Here is a 24,396-nt window from a genome sequence, read left to right as displayed (position 1 = left end):
GAGTGGGCGCGCCAGGGCCTCCAGCCACTGCATACAAACTCCAGACACATGCGCCCCCTTGTGCATCTGGCTAACGTGGGGAATCGAGCCTCAAACTGGGATCCTTAGGCTACACAGGCAAGCACTTAACTGCTAAGCCATTTCTCCAGCCCCCAATTTTGCTTTTTTAAGATAGGCTTCAAAACCTTTCAGCCATCCTCCTGCCTCAACCTCTTTTTTTTTTTTTTAGGGTAGGGTCTATTCTAGTCCAGGCTGACCTGGAATTCACTATGTAGTCTCAAGCTGGCCTTGAACTCCTGGCAATCCTCCTACCTGAGTGCTAGGATTAAAGGCATGCGACACCTCACCTGACTTGCTTCAGCCTCTTGAGTGTTGGGTGACATGTACCGCTAGGTCCAGCCAGGCAACAACTGTCATTGGGGAATTTCTCTGTGTCAAATGGTGCAAAGAGTTACTTATTACACAGCCTGCATAAGTGTGCCAGGTCTTCCTCCTGCCCCACCCTGCACATTGAAATAATTTTATAGATCTTTATTTGCTGGCATTTATATTGTGGGGGGGCATACCAGGGTTTCTTGGTACTGCAAATGCATGCTAAATGCTTATCTCACTTTTGCATCTGGCTTTATATGGATGCTAGGGAATCAAACCAAGTTGGGCTTTGCAAGTTAGCGCCTTTAAGTACTGAGCCATCTCCCCAGCCCCTTGAAATCATTTAACCCTTGAAAATCCACATGAGTATGATGGTTCACATCTATAATCCCAGCACTGGGAGGCTGAGGCAGGAGAATTACTGAATTTGAGGCTAGCATAGGCTAAGTTGCAGGCCAGTTGGGCTATAGAGTGAGATCTTGTCTCACAAAACAAGAAAAAGTGCTGGAGAGATGGCTTGGCAGTTAAGGCGTTCGCCTGCAAAGTCAAAAGACCTTGGTTTGACTCCCCAGGACCCATGTAAGCCAGATGCACAAGGTGGTGCATGTGTCTGGAGTTTGTTTGCAGTGGCTGGAGGTCCTGGCGCACCCATTCTCTCTCTCTCTCTCAAATAAATAAATTAACCCCCCCCCCAAAAAAAAAACCAAGAAAGAAAAAGGGAGAGAGAAAGGAAGGAAGGGAGGGAGGGAGGAAAGACACACATAAAGTATGAAAATTATCACTGTAGGAAAGCGCCTGAGTTGAAATTCTTCAGAGCTCTGTTGTAGTTTAATATTAAAAAGAGAGAGAGAGACAGACAGACAGACTTGTAGGTCACTTCATGATGTTTTCCATTCATGGAGCATCTAGTGTCCTAATGAGGTTCAGGTGGTCACTTCCTGCTGAATGCAACAGTAGGCAGAGCCCTGGCCGCAGAGTTCAGTGTGGTAAAGAAGCACAAAAGACAACTGCCATCACCTGGTGACTGCTACCCCACAGAGCAGGTACATGACCTAGCTGGGTGGGTCCCGGATTCCCTGGGATAAGTTTTATTCATGTTGCCAAGGCAAGGGCTGGAGTTGACATTCTAGGGACTGGCATCTTCTTAGGCTTCCTAGTGGGAGGGAGCTTGAAAGGGAAGTGTCTGGAAGAGGCTTGATGACAGACTGAGTGTGGTATCCTTGTGAAACATGCAGGACAGTGATATGCATGTGGATTGTGTTTTGAAACAGTCAAATTTCAGTTTCAGGATTTTCGTTTTGTTTTGTTTTTCAAGGTAGGGTCTCACTCCGGTCCAGGCTGAACTGGAATTAACTAGTAGTCTCAGGGTGGCTTCGAACTCACGGCGATCCTCCTACCTCTGCCTCCCAAATACTGGGATTAAAGGCGTGTGCCATCACATCCGGCAGTTTTAGGATTTTTTTTTCTCCCTGCACCCTGGGCCCTTGGTCCTCCTGTATCTTCTGCTCTCTTCTCTCTGGTTCTAGCCATATTACCTTGTTTTGGGACACACTCTTGCATTGCCCTCTTTTAGTTAAGGAGAGGGTCTGATGTCCCAGGGTGGAGAGATGCCTTCATTAAGTGCACCTGGGATAGTAGAGAGCTGGTTTGTGGACTTTCAGGCATCTGGCTTTTGTAAGGGTGTAATGAGCTCCTCCTACCTCACTGTCAGGAGCAGATTTGGGACATGAAGTGGGGAGAGAGCCCAGCTTTGGGTTCCTGGGAAGTGGCTGAGAGGGCTTGAGCAGGCTGGCTTGTAACACTACTGACCATCCACTGTCTCCCCAGCTCCCAAAATGGTGATGAAACCGGCACATGGCCCAACAACCAGTTTGATACGGAGATGCTGCAAGCCATGATCTTGGCCTCTGCCAGTGGTAAGTGGTACCCACAGGTGTGGTGGGATGGAGATGGGGGCAGTGCTGCCATAGCCACCATGGCTGGAGAATGATATGAGCCCGTATGATTTCTCTGGATCTTGTAGCTGGTCAGTGAACCCAGAATTTCACGACATATAGGCATACTAAGGACTAGCAAAGAGATTGGGGTTCCTGGAATGCCCAGAGCATAGTAAATAAGTAGTCTATCGTGGAGACATGTGGAGAGTAATTACAAGTCTATCTCTGAGCCAGATGTGGTGATGCATGCCTGTAATTTCAGCATTTAATAGGTTGGGGCAGGAGGATTGCTTTGACCTCAAGGCCAACACTGATTGGCTTGCTCAATCCACAAACTTGAGTTTCCTCAGTCAAGAAAATGGGGACAGCAACTCCAACAGGTTTTTGTAAGGATTAAAGAAGATGCAGTGAGTGTGAAAAGGAGCCCAATGCACACCAGGCCCAGTCCCGTCAGTGAGAGAGGGTGTGAATGTTCCCAGCAGAGAGAAGGAGCCTCTGCTTTGCTATCTCTTTCGGCAGACCATGATTTTGGTTTTCCCAACAAAGAGTCTCAGTTATCATAGAGATTTGGCCAGAGGGGTGTGGCCCCTAGAGAGTTATAAGGCTCCTGAGCAGGGCAAGCAGAAAATATCATCAGTACTTAAGAGCATAGGCTTTGGAGGCAGGCCAACTTAAATTCAAATCTTGGTGCCATCACTTAGCTATGAGGCCTTATATAAGTTATTAAGCCCCTCTGGGCCTCAGTTTCACTTATTGTGAAATATTAATAGGTCTCATTGTGCTGTTGTAAGGGCCAAATATAAGGATGTCAGCATAGGCTTGGCAGAGTATAGGTGTAGTACATAGTGACTCTAATTGATTAGTCATTATCTTTATTGACCTATAGGGGTAAAAAGCAGAATTAAAATCTTTTCTTTCTCTCTCTTTCTTTTTGACACAAGGTTTCATGTAGCGCAGCCTTGCCTTGAACTCTCTATGTAGCACCTTGAATGTCTTGATCTTCCTACCTCCGTCTCCCAAGGCGTGTGACACCATGCCTGTTTGGTGTTGAGGACCAAACCTGGGGATTCTTTCTTGGTTGACAAGCACTCTACCAACTGAGCTACACCCCCAATGCAGAACTAGAATCTAATACCTATTGCACACAGATATGAAGATGCTATGAAGAGGTCTATTGTTTTGTAATCTGACCTTAAAAATTAATGTGATTAAAAAAATTAAAAATAAGGACAAGCTTTGATAACCAAAAACCAGGCTCTGCAAGACTGGTGCAGAGGGTCAAGGCTCTGGCCTTATGTGAATGGAGAGTTTTGCCCTTCAGCGTGTCTGGAGGTCTGGTAGGCAGAGAGCCAGCAGAAGCATCACCACAGTCACGGCGGGACACAGGCTGACCACTTTAAGAATTTTATTTCAATTGATCCGCTCAAAATCTCTGCAAGGCAGCTCTGATCACATTTGACAAAGAAGGAATATGAAATGCCATTTGCCCCGAGGTTCTGTTTTGAAATTCAAATTTAACTGGACACCAATATATCATAATTTTGTTGTTTTCAGTTTTTCGAGTTAGGGTCTTCATCTAGCCCAGGCTGACCTGGAATTCACTCAGTAGTCTCAGGGTGGCTTTGAACTCAAGGCGATTCTCCTACTTCTGCCTCACAAATGGGATTAAAGGCCCATGCCCGGCTACACTGCATATTTTTATTTGCTATTATCTGTCAGTGTTACCCTACATTTTTGTGGAGGCAAATGGAGCCAGGCCTGTAACTGACCAGAGAACAGAAGAAGGAACAGGTGGTAGAGCTGTCAGACTTGTAGGGGGTAGGCCTGTGGTCCTCCAGAGGCCAGATACTGAGTTTGAAAGAGGCAGGTGCTTGGTCCTGGGGAGACAGCTCATGAGGGAAGTAAACAGGTCTTTTTAGCTGTTGTGGCCTTGAGCCCTAAGGCCAAAAGGCAGGCTTTTCATCCTAAATCCAGATGCTAAAAACAGACATGGAAGCAGTATTTATGGCCCAAAACCCTCCCAGAAGGCCTCTCTGGAGCAGGGCCATAGCCAGCAGGCATGCTTCAGGCCTCAGCTCAGCCTGAGTGTGGGCTCTAGGGAACAGACTCCAGGGTGAAGGGAGTAGGGTCAAGCCCTGCTCTCACTTTCACAGCCACTTCCTAGCCCCAGAGCCTTAGAGGCTCCTGGAGCCCAGCCCAGCCAGGCCTAGGAGGCTACAGAAGAGAGTGAAGGACAACCCTGGGGAGGTTTTTTAAATAAACACTTAGGGGAGGTGTGCCCTCAAGGAGGCTGCGGTTTGCAGCTCAGCCAGTTTTGGGCTAGACTCCTCAGGCCTCCCTGGCTATTCTGGAGCTTTTCAAGCCTCAGACTGGGAAGGTTTAAGGGGACCAGAGCAGAGTGGCAAGGGTCTCGAAGCTGGAGTAATAGCCAACACCCCCACCTCTTCCAGCCAGAAGATTTCTTCGTTCTTTCTTGTTGCTTTTCTTCTTCTGGGACCCAGAGAAAACTCTGGTCCTTGCCCAGGACAGGCCTTGATGATAAGGAGATAGAAGGGCTTTTGGAGTATCAAAAGATCAAATCTGGGGGCTGGAGAGATGGCTTAGTGATTAAGGCGCTTTGAGTGCAAAGCCAAAGGACCTTAGTTCAATTCCCCAGAACCCATGTAAGCCAGATGCATCTGGAGTTCGTTTACAGGGCTGGAAGCCCTGGCACGCCCATTCTCTCTCTCTCTCTACCTGCCTATTTCTGTATCTGTCTTTCTCTCAAATAAATAAATAATAAAATATATATTTTTAAATATGAAAAAAAAAGATCAAATCTGGCCAGGCATGGTGGTGCACACCTTTAATCCCAACACTTGAGGTAGGAGGATTGTTGTGAGTTCAAGGCCACCCTGAGACTACATTGTAAATTCCAGGTCAGCCTGGGCTACAGCAAGACCCTACCTCAAACAAAAAAAAAGGAAAAACAAAAAAGGTTGGAGAAGACTCAGTGGTTAAGGCACTTGCCTGCTTCTCCAGGATCCACATAAGCCAGATGGAGAAAGTGGCACATGCGTCTGGAATTTTTTTGCAGTAGCCAAAGTCTCAGTGTGCCCATTCTCTATCTGCACCTCTTTCTGTCAAATAAATAAATAACAAAGTAAAACAACAACAACAACAACAACGAAAAGGGCTGGAGAGATGGCTCGGAGGTTAAGGTGCTTACCTGCAAAGCCTAAGGACCCTGAAGCACATGCATCTGGAGTTTATTTGTAGTGGCTAGAGGCCCTGGCATGCTCACTTTTTCTCTCTCTCTTTGTCTGCAAATAAATAAAATAAAAAAACCAAAAAAGGCCGGGCGTGGTGGCGCACGCCTTTAATCCCAGCACTTGGGAGGTAGAGGTAGGAGGATTGCCATGAGTTCAAGGCCACCCTGAGATGACAGAGTTAATTCCAGGTCAGCCTGGACCAGAGTGAGACCCTACCTCGAAAAACCAAAAAAAAAAAAAAAAAAAAAAAAAAGATGGAATCTGGCAACCAATCTCATATTCATAGATGACAAAGCTGATACCTGGGTGATTCAAGGCCTAGGCCAAGATCACATAGCTTCTAGTGCCATTCTCTGTTACTGTCTGGACTTCCCACCTTCTGTCCCTCCTGGTCCACCCCAATTTCACAGATCCTCATGAGGTGAGCAGGAGCTTCCTTGGTCATTTCTAGCCATTCTGGGTACTTCTCAGACCTTGGGTAATGTGGTCAGATTTGGCTGCTTATCACTAAATTAAGCACTTGCTCATTATTTTGCTCTACCTCCTTTCTCCCCATTTCTCTACATTGCTTCCTTATTCTGTTCTGAGTGGTCAGTTCAGAAGCTTTTCTTTACCCCACTCCTGCCCTTGCTTTTTCCTAAAGCCCCTAAATCACTCTGGAATCTGGCCCTTTCCTCTTCCATTCCCAGGCCCAAGGAGGCTGAAAGCTGGTGGAGACAAGCAGACCAGGCTCCCTTTGGGAGTTAATTAGAGAAAACCAGGGAAATGTCAGCAAATCAAAGGGCTAGGAAAGGAGGAGGAAGTAGGGAGCTGCTTCTGGCCGCCCAAGCTCTTTCCCTTGCCCGTGGAGGTTCTCAGTTCCAGGGCCTAGGGAGTGGAAATGAAGGTTGTGGAAATCCGGGTACTCAGTGGGGAGGCCAAGAGACCCAGGAGCCTCTCTGCTCTTCTTCCTCATGCCTACCCCCTCTGGCCAGCACTGCAAATATTTCCTGTCTCTTTATTTCTCAATCCCTGGTTGATGTCCCAAGATGACTCAGCCTCTCCAGCTTTAGTCACCCTCTCCACCAGGTCCAGGGTCTAGGGTGGGGGCAGAGGGAGGTTAGTATGCTCTTCAGCCCTTTGGCCAGGCTGGGGCCTTCCTGAGGCATTAACTGTCTCTCTGCCACAGGGTGATTCGGGGCCTCAAGCACTGAGTGGGAGGGTCACTTCTGTTTCTCTCTCCACCACCCTCCACCCAGCCAGGGGGAGTGGGTGGTAGAGGATGGAAAGCATGACACACTGGATGATGTAGATGCTGGTGATGATGACAACAAGGAGACAGCAGTGGATCACATTTGTTGAGCACTTACCAAGTGCCAGGGCAGGAAACGAAGCTCTGTCAGTCCTTCCAGAGCCCCTGCGATGGGTATTTCTCTGCTCCCATCTTTAGGGTGTGTGTGTTCACATCATCTGGAGAGCTTGTTACAGTGCAGATGAGGAGTCTTTGTTTTATTTTATTTTCAACATTGTAACATTTTAATTTTTTTTGTAACATTTTTATTTATGTTTAAGCAGAAAAGAGGGGAGAGAGAATGGGTACATCAGGGCCTTTCACCTCTACAAAGAAACTCCAGATGCATGTGCCACTTTGTGCATCTGGCTTTACATGGGTGCTGGAGAACCAAATACAGGCCATCAGGCTTTGAAAGCACCTTTAAACACTGAGCCATTTATCTCTCTATATGGTAGAGCCAGAGTGCTTACATCTCTGAGCCCCAACTTGAGTGCAATGGGATGTTGGCCTAGTGACACTCTGATGTCATGTACCTTGGACATTATGAACCTACATCTGTGCTGGGTCCAACACATGTGCTGCCAGGAATATCATCATCTCAGTCTCCTAGAGAATGGGCATCCTGATCTACCCCAACCTGGCTTCTCTGCCCTCAGGGCAGGGAGAATGTCCAAGCAGGGGGCAGTGGTGGCAATCCCTATGCCCTCCCCTTGGATACATTTAGGCCTGAGTGCCACTGTAACAAATGTTATTGGTCTTTTCTCAGTCATGCTTCTCTCATCTGTAACATGAAGACAATACCATATGCCCAACTTGAAGGATGTGTTGAAATTGAAAGTGGCCATGCATGTGGAACACCTAGCAAAGTGCTTGGCATCGTGTAAGCAGTCACATGCCATCAAGGAGTGATGCAGTCAGGCTGGGTGGCAAATGTTTATACTATACTTGATCTTAGAAGGCCCAGAAACAATGCCATTGCTTATAAGCCCAACACTGAGGAGGCAGAGGTTAGGAGGGTTTTAAGTTCAAGGCTAGCCTGAGCTCTCTATCAAGACCTTGTCTCAAAAAACAATCAAGAGTTGAGGGTGTAGCCTCAATGCTAGAACACTTTTCTAGCATGTATAAGGCCTTGGGTTGGGTTCCTAGCACCAAGGGCAGGAAGTAAGAAGTAAATGGACTGGCATAGTGTATGTGCTGATGATCCCAGCACTCAGGAAGTAGAGACAGGAAGATTTCTTGTTTAAAGCCAGCCTGAGCTACATAGTGAGATCTGTCTCAAAAAACAACAACAAACAAACCAAAACGGGGGGAGGAGGACTGGGGGTGATGCTTAGTGGTAGAATGCTTGCTCAGCATAGGTAAAGACCTGGGTTTAGTGCCCCATACCACACAGACACACACATGAGCAAAAGAACATCTGAAGAGTACCACTACACACAATACCAGAATTACTGAATCACTCTCTAAACCAGGTACCAGTTAGGGAAGGAGTATGTACAAAACATAATCTAGTGTGGAAGCCAGAGGCAAGTATTTGGAAGCCAGTGTCTCCACTCTGAGAGAAATGCTAGCTAGCATGTTTTGAGCATGTACCTTGTGGCAAGCACCATTATAGGTACTTTACATACATTTTCTTATCTAACTTTCACTCAAACTAGAAGACATGGATATTCTTATTATCTTCACTTTACAGGTCAGAAAACTGAGGTGGCAGAGGGAGCTTAGGTAGCCTTCTTTAGAATCAGAGTAAGAAAAGGAGGTGGGAATTAAACCTAGTGTAAGATGGTTACCACTCCCATCTGATGGTCTGTTCTTCCCGTCTCTGCAGAAGCTGCTGATGGAAGCTCCACTCTGGGAGGGGGAGCTGGCACCATGGGCTTGAGTGCCCGCTATGGACCCCAGTTCACTCTGCAGCACGTGCCTGACTACCGCCAGAATGTCTACATCCCCGGCAGCAATGCCACACTGACCAATGCAGCTGGCAAGCGGGATGGCAAGGCTCCAGCAGGCGGCAATGGCAACAAGAAGAAGTCGGGCAAGAAAGAGAAGAAGTAATATGGAGGCCAAGCCGAGAGCCACAGGGCAGCCTCCCTCCCCAGCCAGCCCAGCTTGTTTTTACTTGTACCCAGGCCTCAGAATTTCAGGGTTTATTCCCAGAATGCTGGTAGGGGCCAAGGCCATGCTCCCCATTGGGAAACAGAAACAAGTGCCCAATCAACACCCCCTCTCTCTGCCCCTCGGGGCTTGAATATGCAAAGGGGTTCTGCTGGGAACCCCCATCCAATCAACTGATGTACCCACACGGGTAGTTGGGGTTAGACACAAGAACCATCTGTCACACCCCCTTTAGTTATAACTGAAACTTCTCCATCTTCCAACTCAATCAGGCCCATCCATCCCTTGCATCCTCCCCTCCAACCCACTCACTCCTTTAGAGTTCCTCCGGAACAAGGTAGTTGGGCTGTTGAGGTATCAGGTGTCCTACACAGGCGCTCATAGTTCTGAAGAACTAGAAGAGCATCACAATCTCTTGGCCTCTCCTTCAGTTCAACCTTCCCCCAAAGCATGGTTTGTTGCCAGTCTTTTCACTGGCTTTTACGGCCTGAGACCAATGCTTAAGTTTTGGGGGACATAGCCACCATCCCCAAGATACTAATGCTTGCTGGATTAAGGGAAGGAATTATGCTACCTAGTCTCTTCCCAAAGCCTGGGGACCAGTCTTTTGTTTTGTTTTGTTTTGCTTTTCATTGTTTGATGTTCCCACTGCATGCTGTGACCTCCCTCTCCTCTTCAAAGAAGAGACTCCTTTGCATGTTTGGAGACAGTAGGGGGTGGGGCGATAAAGAAGGGAAGTGTGTGTATATGGGAAGTGTGTGTATATGGTGGTGGACAAAGCTAACCCTGTCAGTTAACAGTCTTGCAGGAGGTTCTATGTCTCCCCAGGGAATAGTGTACTGGCCCAATCCCCAAATTCCAATCAGAAACAAACACCAGCTTGGCCACCCCCCACCTCCAGATCAGCACAGGTAGCCAGCCAACTTTGGGCTGAGCTATCAGGACCATTGGATTTAAACTGCCATCTCAGTCCAAGAAAGCTCTGAGTGAAATTAGGACCAGGACTCAGGAGAGGTCAGAGGGGCCTCTGTGGGTGCTGGGTACTCCAGAGGTATCCCTGGTAGAAAGGCCAATGGAGCCCCAGCAGGGCCATTTGTGATTCCTGGGTCACAGTCATGGAGCTACAGCAGGGACCAAGTGGACGGAAAGTCTCAGTCCATGATGAGGCTTCTCCATAGAAGGCCCCTGCAGTTCTCAACCCCGGTCGGTCCTTCACCTTACCAGGTGCCCTGTCTTCTACGTGAAGGCCACTGCCCAGTTCCCCCAGTCCGCCCCCTAGTGGCCAGAGACTGGTTAAAGTCCCCCAGTGCCTCCTTGTGCATAGACCTTACTCTGCCCACCCCCCTTCTGTCCCACTCATCCAGTGGGACTGCAAGAGGACCCCCTCCTTGCCCTTACAGTAGTGTCGAGCCCCCTCCTTCGGCTGGTGTAGAATAGCCAATAGTGTAGTGCGGTGTGCTTTTACGTGATGGCGAGTGGGCAGCAGGCGATGTCCTTGAATTTGCCTGCAGCGGCCCGTGCTGTGTTTTGTGCTGTGTCCACGCGCTGTGGCGACCCCTCCCCGGTACTGACTCCTCTATACGAGCTTCTCTTCGCATAGTCACGTAGCTCCTACCCCACCCCCTCCTATATCTCACGCAAGTTTTATACTCTAATATTTATATGGCTTTTTTTCTTCGAAAGTAATAAAAAATGTTTCTTCTGAAAGGCTGGACGTTTCTGACCTGTGGATGAGCTGAGCGATGTGCCCTGTAACAACACAGGGAGTCTTGGTGCTGTGTTGTGTGTGTGGTCTATATATACAACTGTCCAAAATGGCTGTGGAGCTTTATGCAGTGGTGTGCCGGCTTAAGGGTCCGTGGAAGGGGTGGGGAATGAGTACGTGTGCAGTTGAGTGTGCAGATTTATGCTCGCGGCTGTCTCCAGGCAGAAGAGGAGACCCTGCTCGGGCGGGAGAGGGAACGTGGGAGCGGGGGCGGAACGGAGAGCTGGTTGGTGCAAGCAAACAGGGCTGGAAGGTAGTTCCCTCCCCTTCTCCACTAGTCACCTCCCTCAAGGTAGGGGGGGCTGAGGAACACCTTGGGAGTGGGAGGGAATGCCAGAGCAATTCTTCAAGGGCGGAGTCCTTAGCCTGAGTCCCTTTCTGGAACTTGCCCCACCTTACATGCAGTAAAGCGCATCCCTTTCTTGATGGGGACCAAGGAGAAAACCAAGGACGGAAAGGGCTTACAGTTGAGATGGTCCAGGGACCCTGCTCACCCTCCGTCTTTTCACTGCGGTTGCTTCGCCATTCATTCCCCGCCCCCTCTCCAGGCTCTCTTGGTTGCTGCTTTGGCACTTGAGGAAACACCCACAGAGGGTATGAGGAGGGTCAGCGAGGGCAAGTCCTATGACAGAGCTGGCTCCTAGTAGTCCCCCCCCCCCCCACCGCGGATTGTGTCACCAGTTCTGCCACCCCCTGGTCTGTTGTCACGGAAACCAAACCTTCCAAAGCAGCAGCATCTGGGGGCGACTTTCTTGCGTGGGAGGAAGGGCGGCGTGTGTGATCTTTGAGTTTTGTTTCTCAGAGACAGGCTGAGGAGGGGCCGAGCGCTGATCGCCTGGGTTCTATTCCAGGGATGGGAGCAGACAGGCAGAGATCGTGAGCAGTTGTGGTTGGTGCCCTAATTGGTATGTCTGCCCATAAAGCTAAGAAAGGTAGTCTAGAAGAGCTAAAGGGCGGAGGCAGGCAGCCACGACACCTCCAGCCACACTAGGGGAGGAGTTGCCTAAGACCCAAGGGCTATTTAAAAGGCTTTTATTTCTAGTTCCTCAAGCTGCCCAAGTGGGTTTGTGGTCCCTCCCAGTCTATCCTAGGATTGGCTCAAGGCCTGTAATGTTTCTTTATGCAGGGTCACAATGGGGCTTGAAAGAAGCAAGGCTGAGTGTCAAGTCATCTGGTGCTTGACCTCTGCTGGGCAAGTATGGTATTCAGACCCCTTCTTGCCTGGAATGTGTTCAGGGCCCATCCAAATAGCAAACAGTATGGATGGGGATGACAGATACAGACAGTGGCCAGAAACTACGTGACAAGGGGAGGTGGAGAGTTCTAAGCCACGAGGAGGCAACGTGGAAGAACTAGGGAGCTGCACTGAGTGCCTCACTGCTTATGGAGTACAAATAACCCTAAGCAGGGCTCTGGAGGGGCAGAGCTCACTATGTATTAATTATCTGTCACCTTGTGCACAAACAATGTATCTGGCACTGTTGGTTGGCTTTTGACCAATTTGTAAGGTCAAGAGGGCTGTGATGCTGGAGAAGAGGAGCCTGCACTGGAGTAAAAACAGCCCAGAATTTCACAAGGGAGGCAGGAAGGCGGTTGTTTCAACACTTTATTAAACAGTTGGAAACAAACCCATCAAACTAGAGGTGATGACATCCCCAAAGCCTTGAGGTGAGGGGTTTGTATTTTGTCCCCCATACTAAAAAAATTTTTTAATTAATGTATTTTAGCAAAAGTAGATTAAAAAAGAACGGGTCAAAGCCCCAGATGTCAGCGAGCAAGGCGGAGGTGACCCAGGACATACAGGACCCCTGCAGCGCAGCCTCCCCAGGAAGGGCTCAAAGCTGCTACACCACTGCCCTCCTTCCTTGCCACAGACCCCTGTAGTCATCCTCAAATATCCTAACTCTTCCTTACCTAACAGCCAGAATTCTGTGCAAGCCCTACAGTGTCATTCTGTGTAACCTGGGGATGGGGCTCAAAAGGGCACAGGGAGGGCAAAAAAGTGACCAACAGTTTGGTTTACTCACCGTTTGGATGAAGTAGGGATATAGTGTGGGCATACCCCTTGTGCCCGTTTTTCAGTGTCCACTTAGCATCTGCACATTTGGCTTGATAACTTATTAAATTCATAAAAACTGTAGCCTCAAAGCTCCTGACACTCAGACCTGCCCTAGCCCAAAAAGAGAACTAATTCTGGGAAAGGATACCTTGGCCTCAGGATCTAAGTCTTTAGGGCTGGAGCCAAGGTCCAGGCCTGTAGGGTAAAGCCCCAGGAATGCTTTAACCTATCATCAAAGCCTCTTATATTATGGAGGGAAAAGGGGACAGGAAGTTATTTTTTCTTAAAAAATTTTTTTTCATACAAAAATAGATCCATTTGCAAAACAATTTCTCAGCCAGGAGGCTCCACCTCCCATTTCCTTGGAGACAGAGCGTGAGGTCTTAGGAAGGTCATACTACAGCCCGAACTCCAAATGAGATGCACCAAAACTCTGGGGAAGGCATGAGGGATCTTGGCTCAGTGGCCAGAGGCTGAGACAAAGGGTCCAGGGAGCCAAGGGCATAAAGCATGGCAGCCAGCAGGCTCCACACTATTGCTATGGCCTCATTACCAGCCTGAGGCTCAGGCCTGGGCCACAGTGGAACAAATAGAATGGTCAAGACCCTTTGTTTGGGAGGCTTTTCCCAGAGAGGTGAGTGGGGTGGGATTAGTTCCCTGCTTCCTTAAAAACAGGTCCCAAAGCCACAGCACTAGTAATAAATAACAACAGCCAGGGGGGAAGGGGAGCAGAGTTGACAGCAATGAAAGGAAGGATCTAGCCCAAAGGTTCACAAGCCCCATGCTGTTCTCAGGGCCAGAGAAACGAAGAAAGAAAAAAAAAAGCACAAATCCAGCAAGATTGACCTACAGGAAGGCCCACTAGAAAGTGGGGCTTACAGAGCAGGCTGGGTCTTGTCTGAGGCGAGGCCTTCAGAGTAACAGAAAGGAAACAGGGTTAAGGCAGCAAACACAGACCCTGCTTTGGTGATACAACAGCCAGGGTTGGCTGAGTTGGCCTCAGGACTTCCCCATGCTGCCTTTTCCTTCTGGCCTCCAGACAGCTGAAGCTGTATGTGATGTTCAGAGAGCAGTGGACCAGAAAGGAGGACAGGGTCAGGTGGTTGAGTGGCCACTGCAGAGGAACATCCCTTTGACCATTTAGGCACATGCTGCAGGTGGACAGTCTGGGCTCCATTTAGAAGCTACTATCACCATGGAGCCCCCAGCTTTAGCTAGCACGGCCAACAAGCTCCTTGGCTTCCTCAAGAATTGTGGAGGCTCCTTCGTTTTTGGGCATCTTGGCAGGAACCGCAGTCATGGCATCCTCCTCAGTCAGCACTGAAGCTAGCACAGATGTGACTGCACATCCGGCCTTCCTGTTCACTGCAAAAAGAAAAAAAAAAAAAAAAAAGACACAAGAGATCACCCACCAAGTCTCTAGTCTCTTCCAAACTCTATAGCAGATGTTCAGCCAGAAGCCATGCAATTATGGCTGCTTTGTCTAGTTTATGAAATCCTTAAGAAAGGAGGAATAGAGACCCAAGGTGAGGAGTACACCTTTAGGTAGCAAATAATATAGAATGTGGTACAACTGGAGAGTAAATGTTTCCTCTGCTTCTTGTGTGGAAAGACCAAAAGTTTAAATATGGTTATACAGAACTGGATTTAAGTACTGGCTCTATTACACCTAAAGAGAAATTTAATACTCCAAGTCCATATTCTCATTATAGGTTTCTTAGAATTAAATAAACTAAAATGTTTAGTTTTCTAGGCAGCCCATGAAAAACCCCTAGGCCAAAATACAAGGCAACCCCAGGAGGGTTGGTCCTAGGGAAAGGCTGCCTTCAGTGGGCTTCTGAGGGGAAGCTATAAAGAGGAACAGTAACCACTAACTGCACATCATACTCCCAATGTGTTCCTCTAACAACCCATGTCCACATGCCTGGCTCTTCCTCATCTTCTCAAAGTATAAGATGTATACAGCATGCGTGTATGCATACAGTATGCTCTGCGTGTACACCCACGTATCAAGAAGGGAAGGGATAAAAGGTATGCCAGAGAAAACAGCCAGGATTAAGGATGGCCAAGACAAAGAAACCCTATGAAGAAATATCTACCCTATCAGCTTAAGAGCTATAAAATTCTAACTGCCCTCCCACATAGGAAAAAGAGCTTATCTTTTTCCATGAGCTTCTACTGGGATGTGCCCTCACCAATGAACTGAAGGCAGCTCCTTGGGACCATGCCTATGCCATGAAGTCCATCTCTTCCCAGGTCACAGAAGCACCACAAACAGACTGCATGTACACAGAGTGGTGCTGCTGGGTTAAAAGCCAGGTACAAGAGGCTGTGTATGCTATGACTCTACTCCTGGGAGTGCCCAGCCTAGGCCAGTCCACAGAAATAGAAAGTAAAATAAAACAGTATGATGGTGTGGTAGTACACACCTGTGATTCCAACATTCAGGAGGCTGAGGCAGCTTGAAAAATCAACTGCTAATAGACAAAGAGTCTCCTTTGGAGATGATTAAAGTGTTCTGGAATACAACAATGGCAACAATTGCACAATCCAGTGACTATACTAAAACCCAGTGAACTGTTTACTTTAAAATGGTGGATTTTAACCCAACTCAATTTAAAAGCAAAACAAAATCTTCCAGGGAAACCCAGGAAAATCTGGCTTGGAGAAAGCAGTGGCTGAGTGTTAAAGAAGCAGAAAAAGATGAAAGACCAGCAGGATTAGGGCAGCTGGGAGGCATGAGCAGTAAGGAAGAGTCCAGAGAAGCCAGTGAACAAAGTGCTTCCTTTGGACAAGCAAAAAAGGTTTCAATAGGCAGAAGCCAAAAAGGATCAGAGAGCTTAAGTCTTTGCCAGGGCTATCAGTCTCTCGGCAGAGCCATACCAGAGGCTACCTGCAGGTCAGACAGGGAGCAAACAGCATGCCTACAGGTTACCAACTCAGAGGTCTCCTCCTCCTCCTCCCAAGGGTACAAGGGGTTGTCTACCAAGAGGAGAGATAACAGTGAAAACCCTAACTGACACCACAAGGTGTATCTGAGTCGAGATCACAAGTATGAGACCTGTATCTTTGAGGCTTCGCTAAGGCACCTGTTGGGCTGTGAAGAGAACTACTGCATCAGTATCTGACAGATGAGGACAGGAAGCCCACTTGAGCGCAACTGTGGCTGTTGACATGTGTGCACTTCTGCTCTCCTTCCTGGTCTCTCCCTCACTTGTCCACTCTTCCTCAAATTTGCTTCTTGTCCACTCTTTTCTGAAATGCTTACTTCTTCAGGATCCCACTTCTGGTGTTAAGAGAGGTACTAGTTCAGTATCTCTTTACTGCTGCTTTGAGTTTAGTCTCTAGCAGTCACACAGTACCACAACTACTACTGTGGCAGTGAGTGTGCACCTGCAGTAAGTCTGACTCTAGACTCTGCGGTCTGTCCTGGGGCAACACAGGGGAAGGCAGAGTTCTAGGACAGATGATTCTTCCTGTACCAGGTATGTCCAATTTTTTTTTTATTTTTTATTTATTTATTTATTTTTTTTTGTTTTTCAAGGTAAGGTCTCACTCTAGTCCAGTCTGACCTGGAACTCACTATGTAGTCTCAAGGTGGCCTTGAACTCACGGTGATCCTCCCACCCCTGCCTCCCGAGTGCTGGGATTAAAGGCGTGCGCCACCACGCCCGGCTACAATGTCCAATCTTTTGAAACTGCAACATGATGCATACATAGCTATCTTGGGACCTGAAAGCCATCTGCAAGAATAAAGATTTCGTGTTGTACCTAATCCCACAATGTTTCAAGATGTTTCCATAATCATGAAATTTCTGATGTATTCTGTATCTACTGGGAACCAGGAGAACATGGTAGACAGGGACAAGAGCAAACTTTCTCTTCTTACACTTGAAAATAGGTAGCTAGAAATAGACACAACGTAGCCTAAGGTCAAGTATGGGAAAAAGTCTTGTTCCAATTAACAACTGAAACAACAGAACCCAGACCACCACCATGCTGAGCAGCCTGAACACTCAGAAAGCTGACTTCCTGCCTGTTAAGGACTACCAAGTGCTTGTAGTAGCTACAGAAACAGGTCAGAACTTTGACCACATAGGAACCAATATGACTAACTCACAGGAAAACTCCCACAGACTTGGATAGAGGGGAGGAGCACTCCTGAGATACTGGTCAAAGTTGTCTGATGCCATAATCCTAGAAGTCAGGGTTAGAATAAAAACACCGGTAAAATCAATCATGTAACACTGTCTAAGTACAGATGAATTTTTTAAAAAAGGTAACGATTCAGGGAAAAATTTATAAAACACAGGCTAGGAACTACTAATAAAGAGGAAGTGCTTGTGTTAATAAGCTTCCTTAGGGAAAAGGAAACTAGGACAGCTGGGGCAATCATTACCATCCTAAACAATCCATTTTCTAATTAAACCTTCTGCCCTATTTTTACAAAATGGCAGAGAATAAGTAGTGGCATAGGAACCTTTTTTTTTTTTTTTTGATTTTTGAGGTAGGGTCTCGCTCTAGTCCAGGCTGACCTGGAATTCACTCTGTATTCTCAAGGTGGCCTCAAACTCACAGCAATCCTCCTACCTCTGCTTCCCGAGTGCTGGGATTAAAGGCGTGTGCCACCAGGCCCAGCTTACAGGAACAATTTTAAAAGCCAACCTTTTCTAGACAGGAGGGGATCTTCAGAAAATTTCCCTATGCAAATTTACCACGTCCAGGACTCTCCTTGCTAGACTTTTATCAGAGACTATTTCTGACCCTTTGACAGTGTCAGAGGATCATTTCTTATCCAAAAGTACATGCTTAATGGGAATTGCTCTAGACTTGGAATCATGAATGTGAGCTGTTGTTCTGGACGTATCATGAGACCTGGGCAACTTAACTGCATCCTAATTCATTTTACCTATGACCAGGCTAGATATTGATCACTAGGGTCATCCCAAGGCTCTAACTCTGAGTCCTCACTTAGTATATAAGTGGAGCTTATCTTACATGGAAGTGGTAGAGATAGATTTCCTTATTGATTTGCATCCTAGTGAGCAAGTAGCCTGTGTACAATTCATTCATGGAAATTAAGTTGAGTCACTAAACCACAAGCTGACTCAATCATGGGCCTGAAATAGTTGCTGCAAAGACAATCACATGGATTCTTCCCTTTGACACTCAAGCCATTGTTCTCCTACACCCTGAGGATCACAGCAGCTTACATGTTACTTTTAATGATCCAGCCCTGATAGTAACTCTCCTCAATGGGTCTTTGTGTATTGGTTACTCCCATATGTCTCTAGAATTCAGAAGATTTTAACATTCTTAGAGACTCTTGGGGGGAGGGGGGAAGGGGAAACTAGTGTCTTTGAATGGAGAGAGCTGCCTCTTTGGGAATAGAAACATTGTTAGACAAGATATGTCTAATTGCTTTTGATTCTTAGCAAAATAGTCAGAGGCACCCAAAGCAGGTTTTAGAACATTTGATTTAAACCTTTCTAACACCAACCTTTTATTCCCTTTTAATCCTAATTTCATAGTGTAAATAAATAAAAAATAATTTAAAAAATTAGTGCCAGAAAAACCCTAGAGACCATCCTAGTACTTTTTTTTTTTTAAGATAGGGTCTTGTTCTAAACAAGGCTTCCTTGGAACTCGTTTTGCAGCCCTGGCTGGCCTCAATCTCAGTGATTCTCACCTTCTAGCCTCAGCCTCCTCAGTGTTGAGATTATAAACACCCTGTTTCTACTTCTCTTTTTATACACAAAAACTGAGTCTCCACTAAGGCAACATTTAGCACCATAGCTAAATTTGACTTTGAATTTTCCTCTTTTTTAAAAATGGAGGTATGGCTTAGCAGTTAAGGCATTTGCCTGCAAAGCCAAAGGACCCAGGTTTGATTCCCCAGGACCCACGTTAGCCAGATGCATAAGGGGCACACACATCTGGAGTTTGTTTGCGGTGGCAGGAGGCCCTGGCACACCCATTCTCTCTCTCTCTCTCTTTCTGTCTCCCTCTATCTCTGTCAAATAAATAAATAAATAAAATTGAAAAAAGTGTTCATTTATTTGCATGTACATGTGTGTGCATGCACCAGTTTCTTGCTGTTGCACACAAACTCCAGACACATTATCTGGCTTTACTTGGGTTATGGAGAATCAAACCCAGGCTAGCAGGCTTTAGAAACAAGTGCTCTTAGATGATGAGCCATCTCCCCACGCCCCAGTTTGGATCTTTTAATCTCACCCTAGACCTAGGCACTCTACTTTGATGCCTAGCTTTCTGTCTGATGTGAGACTACATCACTTTAAATGATTCCAAAGTACCAAAGTCTTTTTAAAAGCTTGCCAAAGCCAGACATAGCAGCACATGCCTTTAATCTCAGTACATGGGAGGCAGAGGTAAGAGGACTGCTGAGTTTGAGGTCACCCTGACACTACATAGTGAATTCCAGGTCAGTCTGGACTAGAATGAGACCCTACCTTAAAAAAAAAAACAAAATAGGGCTAGAGAGATGGCTTAGCGGTTAAGCGCTTGCCTGAGAAGCCTAAGGACCCTGGTTCGAGGCTTGTTTCCCCAGGTCCCACGTTAGCCAGATGCACAAGGAGGCGCTCACACCTGGAGTTCATTTGCAGTGGCTGGAGGCCCTGGCACGCCCATTCTCTCTCTCTTTCTTTCTCTGTCCTTCTCAAATAAATAAATAAATAAAAATAAACAACAAAAAAATTAAAAACAAAACAAAACAAAGCTGGGCGCACGTCTTTAATCCCAGTCAGTACTTGGGAGGCAGAGGTAGGAGCATCGCTGTGAGTTTGAAGCCACCCTGAGATTACATAGTGAATTTCAGGTCAGTCTGAGCTCAAGTGAGACCCTACCTCAAAAAAATAAAACAAAACAAACAAACAAACAAAAATAAATAAAAGTTTGCCAGAGTAGAACTGTTTCCAGTAAGAGATTCTCCTAGATATATTTGGTGATCTTAGTAAATCCAGAGCCCAGAAAGACAAGGTTACAAACTGGAGTCAATTTAAAAATATATAATTCTTTTCTTTTTAAAGATTTATTTTTATTTATTTATTTGACAGAAAAAGAGGGAGAGAGAATGGGCACACCAGGCCCTCCAACCACTGCAAAGGAACTCCAGACACGTGTGCCCCCTTGTGCATCTGGCTAATGTGGGTCCTAGGGAATTGACCCTGGGTCCTTTGGCTTTGCATGCAAACGCCTGAACTGCTAAGCCATCCCTCCAGCCCAAAACTATGTAATTCTTTTTCCTTGTTTCATGCTTTCAACTTCACTTTAGTTTGGCATCTCCTAGTGAAGTCACCACCTATTCACTAGGAGATGGTACTTTCATTAATTCTAGTTCTCTACTCAGAGGGAAGTTCTAACAAAAACCCACTTCTTCCACCCGGGAGTCCCGGTTTTCCACTTGGCAAGTAGAGAATGGGGCCTCCCCAGCAGAGGGAAGCCACTGGTGTCTGGCTGCTTGTATACAGGAAGCATCTGGGACTCTAGTACAGTTAGTTCCTCAGGAAAAGGTTCAAAAGGGAATTCCCCACCAGTCTGAAGCAGGCTTGGTTTAGTAGAGAAGGAGATAGTGCAGTGAGGCACATGGTACTTTCATTATGTTTAATGCTTTATGTAAAGCCACACCAGCTCACACAGTCAATAGGAAACAGTGCTATGTGAATCTCTAAAGACTAAACCCCAAGCAACAGCTATACTCACCCCACCCAAATGCCTATATGTAAGACTAAATGCTCTGACATGGTCTTCTAAGCCTTTCTAGCCCGTCTCTCTTCCCTTCTAGAGACTCTACACCCAGAAAATGCCATAAAATGGATGGATGAGTTGTGAATTGGGATTCTTCTATTTAGGAAAGGGTTTAGTCATGCAGAGGGGCTCTGAGAAGGAAATTTCCCTGTAGGTATTCAGAGTATGGGTAGAAATGGGCCGGCAGGCAGGCAGGCAGCCAGCCACTAACAGATGGAGCTCATAGTAATCTTTTGGGCTGGGACACTGAGTATATATGGGCTAGTCTACTCTCTTCCAGGGTCTAATAGGCACTGCAGGTTCTGCAGACACCGCTGAACTAAAAGTTCAGCATGGAATCAAGCCAATCATATAACTCTTCTCTTTGGAATAATCTCCAAGTAAATCTCATATCAAATAGGTCTACAGGCCGCATCAGCCAGCAAATAAAGAACATAGCTTCAACTACTTCAGAAATGTTTTTGCTATCTCTCCACTTTCAACCTGGGAAAGAAGCCACCTTAAGGATGCATAGTTCATCCTCACAGGAGACAACTTTGTCTACACCTTCTTTTGAAGTAGTCTCTTAGCCACTGCATGCTTCCCTCCAGGAAAACAGATCCACTAATCCTTTACCATACTAATGCATGTGTCCTATGTCCATTACTCTTTCTAAGGCTCTGGCTCTGTGTAATCAATTTTATCTTCTGCATGTTGGGAAAGAAGGATATATTAGAAGTGAGGAAGGCGAGGATAACTGTAGCCAAGGAAAAAGGCAGCTCTTGAGGCCTGGCATGGTGGTGCATACCTTTAATCTCAGCACTCAGGAGGCAGAGGTAGGAGGATTGCCAAGAGTTCAAGGCCACTCTGAGACTACATAGTGAATTCCAGGTCAGCCTGAGGTAGAGTGAGACCATACTTGGAAAAAAACAAAAACAAAAGACAGCTCTTGGCACAGTCTAATCTTTCACTTCAGATATTCCTCTGCAGTCTTACATCTGAGGACAACAATGCTTATTTTACAGAATTATCTGTGTGTCTCTTGCTGGTGAAGTTCAAAGGCTTTTTCTTCGTATTTCAAACTATGATATATAGCTCTGTATTTAGGTCATTTATTTTATTTACTTTGGTTTTTTTGAGGTAAGGACCCATGGTGTGTGCCACCATGTCTGATGGTCACTTATTTTTCACACAAATGTTCACCAAGCCTGCACTAAGTTTCTTATTTGAGAATGGGAGAAATGAAAACAAAAACAAACAAAAAATACAACAAACAAACAAACAAAAAATCCCAGTCAAATGTAATTCATTTGTTGTCAGTCCCTCAAGTTCTAGTTTTGTAAGCCAGGACTTACTTGGTTAGAGGACTTGATAATCTACTTCTTATGCAGGATGTGAGACATTGCTACACCCTGGAGCATCACTATTTTGCCCTTTAGTCCTATACCAGCATGACCAGGAGCTTTAAAAAACACCCGCCTACCCGCCCTACAATACCCACATGGGATCAAGTTGTTTACTTACCCTGACGAGGTCCTCTCTTCCGTCGGAATGCTGCACCTGACTGTAGGGCTTCTAGAAGACTGTCCATCACACCTGTCTCATCACCCTCTGTCATGAACAAAGACAGAGCTGTAGACTCTTCAGCAAATGTCAAGCTTCACATGAAATGCATGGCTACTACTTGGTTTTCCCTCTCCCATACTGGCTGACAGCTCAGAACAGACAAGAAGGGATCAATGTCAAGTCTCACAGACCAGACCCATTTTTACTTGTATTTATTTTAAAATAGCCAAAAGACTCACTGTCTATGTGCACAGATCCTGAGATGTTCTTACTGCAATGCCATCTTCCCCACACTAATCAAGACTAATACACAGAATTACATAACTGTAACTCCAACACCAAGGTAAACACAGACATCACAATTGTGAAATGTCTATGCAACTATGCCAGACAAGGGAACCCATGCTTGTAATCCTAGCACTTTGAAAATAGATGATTTGGTGTTTGAGGCTAGCCTGGGTTACACAGGAAGACCCTATTATTTTTTTTCTTAAGGTAGGGTCTTCTTCTAGCGTAGGCTGACCTGGAATTCACTATGTAGTCTCAGGCTGGCCTTGAACTCATGGCAATCCTCCTACCTCTGCTTCCTCCCAAGTGCTGGGATTAAAGGCGTGCACCACCAAGCCCGGCATTTGACCCAATTTTTAAAAACAGTATTTTTTATTTATTGCAAGCAGAGATAGAGGGAGAGGAAGAGGAAGACAGAGAATATGAATGGGTGTATCGGGGCCTCTAGCCACTGCAAATGAACTGCAGATGCATGTGCTACTTTGTGCCATCTGGCTTTACATGAGCACTGGAGAATCAAACCCAGGTCTTTAGGCTTCGCAGGCAAGCACCTTAACCACTAGGCCATCTCTCCAGCCCTAGAAGACTTTTTTTTTTTGGTTCTGTTTTTTGAGGTATGGTCTCACTCTAGCCCAGGCTGACCTCCAATTCAATATGTAGTCTCAGGGTGGCCTTGAGCTCTCGGCAATCCTCAACCTCTGCCTCCCAAGAGCTGGGATTAAAGGCATGCGCCACCATGCCTGGCTAAGACTCTATTCTTTTAAAAAGGATCTGGTTCGGGGCTGGAGAGATGGCTTAGCGGTTAAGCGCTTGCCTGTGAAGCCTAAAGACCCCGGTTCGAGGCTTGGTTCTCCAGGACCCACGTTAGCCAGATGCACAAGGGGACGCATGCGTCTGGAGTTCGTTTGCAGTGGCTGGAGGTCCTGGTGCGCCCATTCTCTCTCTCTCTCTCTCTCTCTTTCTCTCCCCTCCTCCTCTCTGTCACTCTCAAATAAATAAATAAAAATAAACAAAAATAAATTTAAAAAAAAAAGGATCTGGTTCAAGTTTCTGAGCAGAGCTAAAAGAACAGAGACCACTGGTCAAGATCTTATTTTACTCATCACTTAAATACTGTTTTAAGTGGCTCTATTTTCCTGAAGCCAGTTTTGCATCTAAGAGCTTAGAGCAACCTGCTAGAACACAAATAGTTAATGTAGAATCCTGGTTCCAGCCAGGCTCAGTTTCCATGGCAACGCTCAGGATAGAGAAATCTGAAACTGTGAAATCCCAAGGAGCCTGTGGGCTGCCAGCTCCAAGGCTGGGGCTCATTGCTCCTAGCGCCACCTGCTGTTCAAACATCACCAGTACAACTGACCTACATTCTAACTACTTGCTTGACCCAGGCGTTGGGAAAAGGGTAAGGTATACTACGCCACCTGTTGACAGGGTACAGCCCTAATGCCAATGTCAACTGGACTCTACCTTCCCCCATTACATCCCAAGCCATTCAGAGGGGAAACCCCAGGAGACCCAGAGAGAACAGAAGAGGTAAAGGATACTTGGTGTGACCTTTAACAGCATTGCTGGAACAAAGTTGATGGCTTATGTACAACTGAAGTAAAGGCAAAGGAATGACAGTAAAAGTGTATGGGAGCACGAGGTGTTAAGAGTAATCCAAGCTGCTTCTGTTCAGCAGATTTTTAAGACTGCAGTCCTGAGAAGACTCATGGCTCTTCAGGATCAGGCCAGTGCCATCAGCAACATATGCTGTATTGCTGTTACCCATGGGGGGATGGGGGAAGGGGAGGAAGGAGGGGACAGGGAATCCGTGGCAGGAAAGAAGCAGAGACAGGAAACAGAGTAATTGAGACCATATGCATCAACAAAAGACATGCTTCCAGTAGTGAAACACATTCTGCTGAAGAAACAGGAGGTGGCTAGCTCTCTGGCCCCTTCCCACAAGTTTAATCCATTTAAGATCTTGTGTGTACAACCGTGCTAAGTGACATTAAGAATACTGTACTTAGTGAAATAAGAAGGGA

At 46.5% G+C, this 24,396-nt stretch overlaps 2 protein-coding genes across 24 annotated transcripts in view; one reads left to right on the top strand and one right to left on the bottom strand.

Moving 5' to 3' along the window:
• Positions 1 to 10,655, top strand: part of LOC101593421 (protocadherin gamma-C5) — a 233,811-nt gene extending 223,156 nt beyond the window's left edge. For all 22 annotated transcript variants that reach the window (XM_045132581.1, XM_045132577.1, XM_045132572.1 and 19 more), the window contains 2 exons: positions 2,200 to 2,288; positions 8,662 to 10,655. In XM_045132581.1, coding sequence (XP_044988516.1) covers positions 2,200 to 2,288; positions 8,662 to 8,888 — 316 coding nt within the window. In that variant the 3' untranslated portion in view covers positions 8,889 to 10,655. The remainder of the gene's footprint in view (positions 1 to 2,199; positions 2,289 to 8,661) is intronic.
• Positions 10,656 to 12,301: 1,646 nt separating this feature from the next.
• Diaph1 (diaphanous related formin 1) overlaps positions 12,302 to 24,396 on the bottom strand; it is a 125,112-nt gene continuing 113,017 nt past the window's right edge. For both annotated transcript variants that reach the window (XM_004664690.2, XM_004664689.2), the window contains 2 exons: positions 22,043 to 22,129; positions 12,302 to 14,137 (listed from right to left, as the gene is read on the bottom strand). In XM_004664690.2, the coding sequence (XP_004664747.1) occupies positions 13,983 to 14,137; positions 22,043 to 22,129 (242 nt within the window). In that variant the 3' untranslated portion in view covers positions 12,302 to 13,982. The remainder of the gene's footprint in view (positions 14,138 to 22,042; positions 22,130 to 24,396) is intronic.

Source organism: Jaculus jaculus, chromosome 13 (assembly GCF_020740685.1).
Source record: "Jaculus jaculus isolate mJacJac1 chromosome 13, mJacJac1.mat.Y.cur, whole genome shotgun sequence".
Classification (NCBI taxonomy): Eukaryota; Metazoa; Chordata; class Mammalia; order Rodentia; family Dipodidae; genus Jaculus; species Jaculus jaculus.
This window is presented reverse-complemented; position numbering and strand designations above follow the sequence as displayed.